This window comes from Lissotriton helveticus, chromosome 3_1 (assembly GCF_964261635.1).
Source record: "Lissotriton helveticus chromosome 3_1, aLisHel1.1, whole genome shotgun sequence".
Classification (NCBI taxonomy): domain Eukaryota; kingdom Metazoa; phylum Chordata; class Amphibia; order Caudata; family Salamandridae; genus Lissotriton; species Lissotriton helveticus.
In genome coordinates, this window is record NC_136061.1 from 1,336,894,016 (window position 1) to 1,336,906,188 (window position 12,173).

General features: G+C 42.7%; 1 protein-coding gene across 1 annotated transcript in view; it reads left to right on the top strand.

The window, feature by feature from the left end:
* Positions 1-12,173, top strand: part of ETS1 (ETS proto-oncogene 1, transcription factor) — a 418,514-nt gene that overhangs the window by 256,492 nt on the left and 149,849 nt on the right. The window contains exons 4-6 of the mRNA XM_078681989.1: positions 5,315-5,392; positions 6,033-6,281; positions 9,587-9,847. Of these exons, the coding sequence (XP_078538115.1) occupies positions 5,315-5,392; positions 6,033-6,281; positions 9,587-9,847 (588 nt within the window). The remainder of the gene's footprint in view (positions 1-5,314; positions 5,393-6,032; positions 6,282-9,586; positions 9,848-12,173) is intronic.

Sequence of the window (12,173 nt, forward strand, 5' to 3'; positions counted from 1 at the left end):
AATGTGTAAAGTAGTTGTGTACCACACACCCCCAGCAACACAGTAAAAACACCACAATAAAAAAGGCACTACACAGGTTTAGAAAAATAAGTCACCTCTATCTAGGGAGAGTATGCTTAAAGCAATACAGATCCAATACTTGGCTTAAATAATTCTTATAAGCAGTTTTAACTAAAGTACTATTCATTTAGAGGAGACAAAGTCTGGCAATGTCCTGAATCTCGAAGGGTCCGCTTTAGGGCCTTTACGGTATTATTGTGCATTTGGGAAAGGGGCCAACGCCGGCCTACTCTGGGACAGTTGTAGTCAGAGCGCGGGTCTTTTACCTACTGGGAGCATAGTGAATAGCTTCTGGAACCATACGGGGAGGTACCCTCCCGCTCTCTAGGATGACAGCGGAGATACCGCCAGCTGGGAGGTGTGCCGTAAGACTCACCGGGACTGCGGAGACTCACTTGCGAGTTGGTCCCCTGCGTTGAGGGCGTTGTGGTCCCGCCAGGCGAAGTCTGATGTTGTGGCACTGATGGAGTATTGCTGCCTGGGGTGAAGCAGGCCAATGAACCAACTCAAGCGTGACTCGTGTGGTGCAATCCCCACCTCCTAATGTGAGGCACAGCTGCCGGTCCTTTAAAGCATGTAACCACGCACTGAGGCACAGTTCCGCTTACAGTCATGAAGTGCTCCGGTCATAGAACTGACAGAACACGGGCTGGTGATGACTCCCTGTCACCGCACACTGTTAGGAGGGATCGTGCAGAGGTCCTCTACGATCTGGGAGCTCAGGGAAGGGCAGGCAAGGGGCAAGCCAGCCACCCTGGGTCGTTCTGGAGATGTTCTTCAGTTCTCCCTGGCAGGGCAAAGATCAGCAGCCAGTAAGGCAGCTCAGCACGGCAGGCTATCAGTTCCTGGGGACAGTCAAACTCAGAGCAGTGGCAATATTCCTGGCACAGCAGTATTTACTCATGCAGAGTTTCTTTTTGGTCCAGTAGTATAACAAAGATGTGTGGCCAGGGCACTATTTTTATACACTGGTGCCCGGCTACTAGAAGGGGGCAGAAGCTTCTGGAAGGGTCTTTGGGGTACTGGGGTGTTCCTTGTCTCATCTGACCCAGCTCCCGGCTATCTGAAGTGACAAAGCAGGGTTGTTAAGCCTATTGTGTGGCAGCAGGGCCCAGCCTATTAAAATGTAAGTGTGAATCACCTCTCCCTCCAGGAAGGACCTCAGTATGCAGATGAAGGCAGCTCTTCTTGCGTTTGGAGGAGTCTGCAAGTGTGAGGCTGCTACCCTGGGCCAGGCGTGGATTGGGCAAGCTACAGGTACACAGAGCTAAGTGAAGGGCAGAGAAATGTTCACTTTCTAAAAGTCATTACAAAAAGGTTGCGCGTTTAGCGGCCCCATCTGCTGCACTGCTTTAAAGAGAACATTTTCCAAGTAAACGAAGCCTTCGCTGTTAACAAGTAATCCATGTTAAACCAGTCAATTTGTCATGTTAATTATCATAATCTCTGTATTTTTGTAGAATCGATCCGGAGACAGAGAGATAGCACTGAATACATTATTCATGCATTTTCAAAACGCTTTCTGTAGCCAATCCAAGCTTTAACATGAGCGTGTGCAGTCAATCATATTTCAGTACAGGACTTTCAATATAACCCAATGCATTTCGAACCGGTCTGGTTCTTCGTCAGGGTTGCTGTAACAGATTTAGAAATATGAATTTAGCCAACCACTCTAAATTGTAACCTGCCCAATACCTAAAGAAACGAAAAAATAATAACCCTTAGTTCAACCACTTTCTAAAAGTGGCATTTCTGAGACAGTAATGTCAAAATTCACCACTAGAGAGGGTTCCTCACTACTATTCCAACCATACTAAATATGATGTATCTACTACTTCCCATTCAGGAGTTATCACTTAAAGGGATATAAGGAAATTCCCAATGCTGGCCTATGGAGGGGTTAGGCCTCACTGCGATGGCAGAGGCCTGCGGCAGGTAGGCCAATGTCACCATGTTTTTAGGGGCGAGCACCCGCACCTTAGCACTGATCAGCAGTGGTAAAGTGCCCGAGTCCTAAGTCCAACAAAAATATACACTTAAAGAGGGAGGCAAAAGGGCAATAAGGTAGGGGGAGACTGCTCTAACGCTAACAGGTCCAACAGCAAACAAGTATGAATTTTCTTTTTTTGCCCCCAACAAAATGTCTGCATTTTTGGATCAGTCAAAGCAGCATCACTTGTCAAAGAACAATAATGAAATAGTATATGTTTTGTAACTCACAGTACTTTGCAGGTGTCTGCCCATTTCTTCTTTATTTGCCACATTGATCTGTATGTATCTTATTTACATATACATGGAATACATTGCAATCGCTTTTTAAGTCGAGTGTAAATGACAGCACACGCTGGATGGTTGCACAAGACATATTGTGTGTGTACCAAGAACATATAAGGGCTTGAATCCCACCCATTACGTACCATTGGTTAGTTTTCCTGTCACTCTCATCTGGCTGCTTCTTAAACTGATTACTTTTTTTTCAATCTTTAATTTTTCCCTGCCAATGCAGCATGGCCTCTTTACAATCGGTTTGATTGGCTGGCTTTTATGCTTTCTCTGCTCACATTTAGGGAACTACTTGTTCTTTTTGATTAAGAATTTGGATCAGAATGCCTGTGTTTTCCATCTGTCTTTCTCATGTGCTTTTCACCCCTTCTTGGTCTCTCTACTAGAAGAAGGAAAGCACAACGTGTACATACTCTCATGTAAATACAGATGATACAGAAAATACACAACACAAGGAAGTAAATATAAGAATTCATTCATGTGAGTCCTTTTCAATTTTTAATGATTTCCCCAATGAATTAAATTATTTCAGTTCACCTATTGTGCAGATCTAAAATCTGATATATGGTAGACTTCTGATCCTCAAAATACTTTAGGAGGCCAAGTGGGCACCAACACGTTTGAGTGATTGCATGTGGTCTGCAGTGAAATAATCAAAACACTGTTGCGAGTGATGCTTGAGTTAATCTCAGCCACTGGTAATTACTCTGGGTCACATCCCAGTCCGTTTGTTTTTTTGTCTACCACTGTCTCAGATTAGACCCATCCATATGTAAATGAGCCTTAATCCTGCTCCAGTAAAAACAGTCCAGCCCTATATGCCAAGCCAGGTCCTCTCTGAACCAGAACACAAGCTGTCAGAGACCTTTTCACCATAGTTGGGGCTCTTGGTCGGGTGCAGCTTGATTACAGTGACACTTTCAGGAAGGGACACACATCTCTGCATACCCATCAGACCCATGGCATCACACTGAAGTACACAACAAAGTGATGGGTGGGATGCTTGAATTAATCTCAGCCACTGGTAAATACTTGGGGCTGTATACCACTCCATCGTTTTTTTGCCTGCCATACAACTTTAGATTAGACTTAGCCATATGCAAAGTAGCCTTCACTGTCTTCCAATAAGAACAGTCTAGCCCAAACTGCCAAGCTATATACTTTCTGAACCAGAACACAAGCAAATTGAGACCATTTTAACCCTTGTTGGGGCTCTCTAGTCGGGTGCAGCAAGGTCTCAGTGGCACAGTGAGCATGGAAACCACCTCTGGGCATACTGATGTTGCTTTCACTAACCCACGCGCTTCTGCCTCACCCTGCGCTCCTTGCTGCTCTTTATTGCTTGTGTTCTTGCCCTCTTGTTGCTTCTCCCACACCCAAAAAACTGATTGGGCAAACCTGCTCATCCATTATTGTTTTTTGTTTATAAAAAGTCCATTCACACTACATTTTAAAATCGTGCTTTCACTCTACCTTTGTAAAATTACTGCTCCATCCAAGATCGGTAAATTAAAAACAAAAAAGTCCTTCTGTACAAGTGTGCATGCTGAATACATGTGCATGCATACAAAATGACCCAGCGGCTGCATCATCTCTTCTTGTTTTTTTAAGTCACAGCAGCCACGATGCTATGCAGCATGTCTAAAAAAACATCATAGCAAAGCCAGTAGGTCTTACAGGCGCTACTTAGTTTCTTTGCCAGTGCTTGTATGGGTATGCACACACTACTTTTTGTTATAGTTTATTTTTGGGAGATAAGGCAGGTACAAGTCCACCTTTCTTGCATCAATGTACAATTGTGGTAATAGTGGGAATTGCCACATCGAGGGCTGCTTTAAAGCATACAAAACTCTTTTTTGGGTTGAACCTGTGAAGCGCATGCGCTGCTCTGCGAGGCATGTTCTATTCAGGGAGGGACTTGAAGCTCTGCCCACTCTCTGCCCATATTTTTCATTGGCTTGTGTCATGTCCACTTTAAACTGTGGCTGTTCATTGGTCAATAGGCTTAGTAGTCCCGCCTTAGTACCGCCTTGTCTCATTTTGTAACCTCCCGTGGTGACAACCCCCGTTACGTGTGTTGTTACTCGGTAGGCTTTAATTACAGACTCAGAGCGCAATTTCCTCAAATAGCTTTGTCCTCCCTGCTGTTGCAGGCAAGGCACGCTCTCTCCTAACGCTTTAAAAAACATTATAGCACAGGCCATGCAGAACGCATTTGCAACGCAATAGGTCTCGCATTTGCTAGACTTTAAGCTATTGGCATTGTAAATGACAATACCTTTTATTTATCTGTTTTACAAATAACACATAAATAAAAGGTATTGGTCTTTACAGGCCAGTAGCTCCAACTCTTGTAAATGCGAGATCTGTTTTATTGCAAATGGTTGTTTATTAGAAGTGCACTAAGATGTGGGAGTAAAAAAGGCGAGCCCCTGTTTTGATTGGATTCCACAGTTTACAGTATGTGTGGCTTAGTTTAAAATAGTATTTCTGCTCTTAAGGTTATTAACAAAGATGGTCTGCGTGCACCAGCACTGAGTGCCCTTTCTTAGTCCAAGGACCACTCTGGCTCACTCCTATACTTATGTGTCTAAAACTCTAAAAGTTCCATATGTTTTACACGTTGAGTATCCCTGTGAGCACCCACACCGTTCTTTAGTTAAGTTCAATAATGATTTGTTGGCTGGTCCTTATGGCTTAAAAGTACTTCCGAAGCCTTGCAATATCATAGCTAAAGCAGTATTGTTTTACAAATGAGTCTTTGGGTATCTGCTTATGTCTCAGTACTGATAGTAAAATTGCAAGCCCTTCAGTATTATTGTCACAAACCTCATAGAGTGCATTTCCTGCCTTCGCCTTGTCTACAAATGTCAACCACTTCGATACAAATAACATGTTTATTAACCGTCATCTCAGTAAAGAAAATAAGATTCAGATGTTCTGAACTTTTTTTTATCTCTCCCGTACACAGAAGATGTAAAACCACACTTGATCAACAGTGCAAATGCTTCTTACCCTGAATCCCGATATACCTCCGACTACTTCATAAGTAAGTTCGAGTCATGACTGGTTTAACCTTCTGCTGTTCATTTATTTTATTGGAATTCTTTACTGTCTCTTCCCAGCCTCCTTATGTTCTCGTTTTCCATCTATAAAGCTTGTCCATTTGTGTATTATCCCATCCATGCCTTCCCTTTATCTGTCACATCTAAACAATACCTATAGCCATTCATCCATCAGTTTCAAACATCCCTCAATTATGTTTATTCTAGTATCTGTCTTCCACCCATACATCTCTCCATCACTTCATCATCATCTTTCCTACTATATAGAAATCTACTTCCTCCCACGTTCTTTTAATGTATATTTCTTCAAACGTGCACCAATTCGCTCAACATCAAAATTGTGCTCCATACATTCATCCTAGTTTTATCCATTTATCCATCCATTGCTATTTCCAATATCGATCTATCCATCCACTAACAATATTCTAAATACATAATAGATCCTTCCATCTGGAATCATTCTATCCTTACACTGTAGGCACACATTCACATTAGGTCTCAAACGTTCTCGTATCTGTCTATCCATCATCACCATCTTGCATGGATCACACCTGTGTCCAAATCAGATTGTGACACTAACCTTGTAAAGCTGCCTAACTGTATCCCGAACCTTCATGTCTGTAGGTTATGGCATCGAGCATGCACAGTGCGTACCCCCTTCTGAGTTCTCGGAGCCGAGCTTCATCACGGAGTCCTTTCAGACCCTCCACCCAATCAGTTCGGAAGAACTCCTCACCCTGAAGTATGAGACCGATTACCCTTCTGTTCTCCAGCGCGACCCTCTGCAGGCAGACTCTCTCCAGACGAACTACTTTACAATCAAGCAAGAAGTGGTGTCACATGACAGCATGTGTGTAGGCCGTATCAGCAGAGGTTTGTCAAGTTTTATATCTAACTAGTAGAACCAGTTTGCTGATAGTCAATGTGTCTTTTGTATTTGGGGTTATGCAGCGCTTAATTTGTGAAGCAAATATGTGCAGGGGTCCCACGTTTTTAGGAGCAGACCACCAATACCAAGGTGGCCTCTTCTTGATTCCACCCCATGCCACTTTCTTCCACCACTCAAAACCTCCTGTCCATTTATCTCTCCCTCGAAAGTTCTTTTTCTACCCTTCCTCCTTTGTTACTGTTTTCCTATCTTTCTCGATTTCTGCCTTTTTCTCTCTCGCTCTAGTTCAAAGTCCTATCAAGAAAAATAAGTTGTGGGTCCCCAAAATGAGAAGGGTGTCCACCAACCTCCAATCAGCATGGGAGTATTCAGAAAAGTGAGAAGGGTAGGATAAGGGCTGCAACCAAAATAAGACGAAGAGATACAATGTGGATTCCTAATGTTAATGTCAAAGAGAGACAAAATAAACAGCAATGTTACGCGTCTAAACCCCAAGGCATTACGCAACTATTTAAATTTCGCAGTAGAAAATATTAACCAGCTTTTTCTTTTCTAGAATATCAATCAAACAGAGGGGACAATAAATGGAAAAGGCAACAAATCAGTTTATGTATCATAAGACCATCTTAATAAAAACACTCAACAATGCAAGCTGTTCCCCTGCCTGCCCAATCGAGCACCATTATCTTTACATATGGAGGGAATTGGGTGATGTAAGCAAGCTGTGCTCCAAGCAGCTACTCACAAACATTCTCTCATGCAGCTAAACAGACTGAACAGTGCCCAATCGTCTTTTCTACACCACCAAATATACCTGAGGAACACAAGGTCGCACTTTCATTGGGCATTAAACTAGTTCCTATAAATGGGATCTAGACCCCATGCAAACCCCTCCTTCTTGGGCAGGGGTGCAAGGAGGCCCAAAGTGGGGGGGTCGGTTAAGGCTTACAGGTCAACCAATGGTGGTCAGGCTGACACTTTAAACAGTAGGTCGGAGCGATCCTTAGAACAAATACAAGAAAACAGTGATACATTTAGCATTTTCAGAATATAGGTCAAACTTGATAGGATTACAACAAACATTTTTTTAATGGATCTGGCAATGTTTATAGGCTACTGATATGTTTTAGTGGATTTGACAATGTTTATTGGGCTACTGACAGACATCTTTAAAAAGGCAAAGGTGTGATTTAATGACTAATAAGCAGATTCTACAGATTTTAAAACAATGGACTTTAGAACTTGTTTACGCAAAGTTGTTTCAAGACACCAGCATCATTTTTGCCAATGCTCCAAAAATTCCTTCTGATAAATGATAATAAGGTCATCAAATATGTTGTATTCCTTCTTCAGAAAGGCACTGGTGCCTGACTGTTGACCAAATGTACGGTCTAAGGGGCATATTAGCAAGAACCTCGTTAAAATTATCGCTGTTTTAGCGGCAGGAAACTGCCGCTGAAACGGCGATAATGGGCTTGCTAATATGCGTTATAGAATTCCAATAGAAGCTCAGGTTAGATGTTCTGCACATCTAACCTGGGCTTCTATTGGAATTCTATAACGCATATTGGCAAGCCCATTATCGCCGTTTTAGCGTCAGTTTCCTGCCGCTAAAACGGCGATAATTTTAACGAGGTTCTTGCTAATATGCCCCTAAGTATTTTCATCGGGATATTGCAACATATTCTTGTTTGAAGCTGCACACATGTACATGTCCCAGAAAATTCAGGTTAGTGGGTTATCACAAATGATTTCGGGATGTCTGGCTGGCAAGTCATGGGCTTGATTCCTAATGCATCTTCCATACCTCCTGAGATTGAATACGAGAGCGTGAATGTCAATCAGTTGGCAGTTTTATCTCCTTCCGCGATTGAATAAGCGAGCCAGTAAATACCACTAGAACACTTTTTGAGTGTATGTCACTTTTGTGATGCAACTCCTGTACACATTTTTAGAAAATGTGGGCCTCCACATCTCTTTGTACATTTCGCAACAGCCTATCGTATACTGTAATACCAGTTTTAAATAATGACTGTAATATTCACTGTGTTTTTGCTTACAGGATTGGGCCCAGTGTACCAGCCAGAATCATTTCTGTGACTGGTTACACAAACAGACGTCTGCAATGATCTCATTTAACCAACTGAGCGTGAATAACATACAACATGCATTTCCCATTCATTACTTTAATACACTTCCAATAATTGTCACTTCAGCCTGTGGATGAACTGCAAAATACTTTGTACAAGGCTGTCACTGAGGCCCCATCTCCAGTGCAGCCAAGCACGCATCAGCTAAAGAAATGTGTGTGCCCTGGAAGCTGCAGCAGCCTGGGCTAAGACACATGATGGAGAGGGCTGAAGCCCTTTTTAGCCCAATGGTCGTTGCACGCCTAATCTCCGGCATGGTCACATGTGGATATCAGCAATCAACTACGGCCCCAGACATTTTCCCAGTGTGCAGGACCACAAGCATAAGAGCTCCCTCGATACTACTAACTATTGTATGTAGAGTTTGGTAATAGTTTGGAACATACTTAAAATGCAAAAAATAAAACTATCAGCTCTGAAGGTCTACAGTTTAAAAATTATCTTGGGGATCTTTGTTATGAGAGCAGGAATCAAGTATATTTGAGAAGATATGGTGGGCATTAAATTAACCTGCAACCAAGTTTTACCATTTAAATTTTTTAAAAATGAGTGAACAAGTGTTTCTATCCTGCACAATTATTCTCATGTACTTTACATTGGTAGGCCGTGCCAAAACTGCCTATTTTAACCACATCTGGACAACTCACTGAGATGATGTACAACACAGCTTTCTGGCTGTTAAGGCTAATTTAAAAAATACCAGGTTGTGCAATTGCAAAAAAGTGTGTCGATGACATGGCTATACATGTGAAAGTAAAATATCAGGAAAAATGATGTAAGCGCTAAAGTGGGGTTCAAAGATAGCAGGAAACCATGAAAATACATAGGGTTACCACAGAATGAGACTAAAGAGAAGGGCCCCCATCAACTTGTGAGATTACATATGTACTGATGGATTAGGAAGTGTCGTAGAGTATATTTGGTTGAATCAAGTGTAAGGATAAATAGTAAATGAGAGTGGAATGAGTGACAATATTATGCATTTCAAGAGATGGGAGAATAGAGCATTTTGTAAATTACGGGCAGCGTTATTGTGTTATGGAGTTTGTTTTCACTGATCTCAGGCCAGCACTGGTTTTATATAGAGAGGGAGTTGGAGTGAAGTGAGTTATTCATTAAACTTCTCTTTTCGACTTTAGGTAAGCTGGTTGGACAGGACTCGTTCGAAAGCACTGAGAGTTACGACAGCTTTGACCGTCTTACCCAGTCCTGGGGCAGTCAGTCATCCTTCCACAGCCTCCAGCGTGTCCCCTCCTACGACAGCTTTGACTCTGAAGACTACCCTGTAACCCTTCCCAGCCACAAGCCCAAAGGTACCTTTAAAGACTATGTACGAGACCGAGCAGACCTCAACAAGGACAAGCCAGTCATCCCCGCCGCAGTCCTTGCTGGATACACGGGTAAGGGTCACTTAACTAAATCAATTGCATTCTGAAGATAATGGCTACTGGTGCTCATATATAGCTAATGTCTCAGATCGGAGTCCTGGAAGCTGCTTTACCATCCTGGGTCCACTTAGGAAAGTGATTCATGATAGTACAGGTGTCTATCAAGAACTCTAGGATTTTGCCTTAGAAGTTGGTTATTTTGTAAAATGTGGACTCCTGATTGACATATATTCAATGTTCAAAACAATAGTTAAACTGCTTAACAAGAACATCTGTTTTTCTTTAGATCATGCAATGCCTAACTCTCCTAGACCATGGTGCTTCTTGAAACACAGCACTTGACTCAGTTACACCATTATTCAGAAATGACATCATACATCGCTATGGTGCAGCTTGGCTAACACAGAACAATATGCTTCCCCCTTTGACTCCGGGGTTAACACAGCACAGTCCAGCACTACATTTGACCCTGCAATGCTGTGGTTCTTCCTCTGAAGTTACCGTTCAATCTGTGACACTACACTTCAACTTTGACTTCATAGTAATGAATGAGGCCCTTTCCTCCATGTTAGGTAGTTCACGCAGCACTGCTTTGTATACTTCCCATCGCAAAGATCCTCTTACAGTTTTTGGTTGCCATGCCCCCACTTCCTGCTACCTAGTCGGACAGATACACGGGAACGATGAGTTACTGCTCGAGTGGGGAGTTGTAACTGCTTCTCCAGGATGCTGATGATGCACAATGCAGATTTGAAGCCGTTTTAGTCCAGATTCTGGGTAGTATGTGTGTCACTCCAAAACAACTGTTAGAATCAACTAGATCAAGCGCACCAAAGTAGCAACAGAACATAACAACTCACACAGCTCATTAGAAAGCCCCAGAGAAGAAGCACGGCGGGGACAGTCACGATCTATTCCACCAAAAGCTTAGAAATTCTTGAAGTATCACCTGGCTGCACCACGTTTTTACATATTAAGCAAGGGCATCATGAAAACTGTACAAGTAGGGTTATGATGGAGTCAGTGAGATATGATGTGAGAGATGTAAATATTGCTGCACAGTGGGAGACTTAGGGGTTGAGGCAATGGGAGTCACCAAAGAGTGAGGTGCAGGAGCTGTAGAACAAGAGTAAACTGGAGCCTTGGAGTAGGTAGAACCATTACCAATGGGGAAGGGTAGAATTTGTGGCGATGAGGGCAGAGTGAGCACACTAGCTTTCAGGTGCACGCAGTACGTGGCAGAGGTTAGTGTCAGATAAGCGGTTCATGGTAGGAGCTGTAGAACGGCGACTAGGTTGGAGGCTGTGGAAGTAGCAATATCATAGCATGGTCAAAGCGGTGGATTGGCTGAAGAAGTGCATTTGTGCATGAGGTGCTTGTTTCAGAGGTGTGGGAAGGAAGGTAATGGGAAGACAAGCGGTCGGATGGAGTGGTCAATGATTGACATACATAGAAATTATTTATTGAACACAGGTGTGAGAAACCACTACAGAAAAGTGGAAGACTTTTGTTTAGGCTGCGAGAAAAAAAGGCCCCAATAGGATTATAATGGAGAGGAGTGTATGAAGAGGAATGTATTTGCTTCTGAAGTAATGAAGGTGATTAGCAGTGAGTGCCAAAAATGTTTTAGGCCCAATACAGAAACTATCTCTAAACTAATTTTGTCCAACTGTGATGAGAGTATGTAATGACCCCATTCACTATATGTGTGACTTACATATTCTGTAGGTGTTGAGCTAAGCACAAGCCAGCCCAGAACAGCGCAATAACATGAGGGTGGTAACCCGTCTGCGGATGGTTTCTCTTCACCTTTTCATGTCCTGTGGTTTGCAGAGGAAGAAGGAGAAGGTGTGTCTCAACTGTGCACCCGAGCATATCTCTCTAGTACGGCAGATAAGTTCACACCAACAAAGGCGAGACCTAAGAGCAAAACACATCTGCTGCACCACATTCAAGCAAGCTTTCAGAAAAAAAGCATTTACAGATGTTACAGCTATGCCGTGTATGCAAATTGTACCCAGTAAATACGTATAGAAAGTTGTTGCTTCAGGTTTTGGTACATATATTATAAATAACAGAGAAGGCTGTTATCTCTGTCTGAAATGTGCCGAGGCCTTTATTCCCCAAATGTTGAGTCAAGATTTGTATCACATCTGTGGATTATTTAAGATTGGACTGCGTTTGATTGATGCAGGTAACTTTGGAGTCTTTCCATCTCGGACAAATTGCCAAGTATTCCTGATTAATATAAACCTCATGAGCTCTCACGTTTGCCTTTAGGTGTCCCTAGGTTGTAGGTCATGGTCTGGGTTAAGGGCATACACTGTTGGCAGCACTG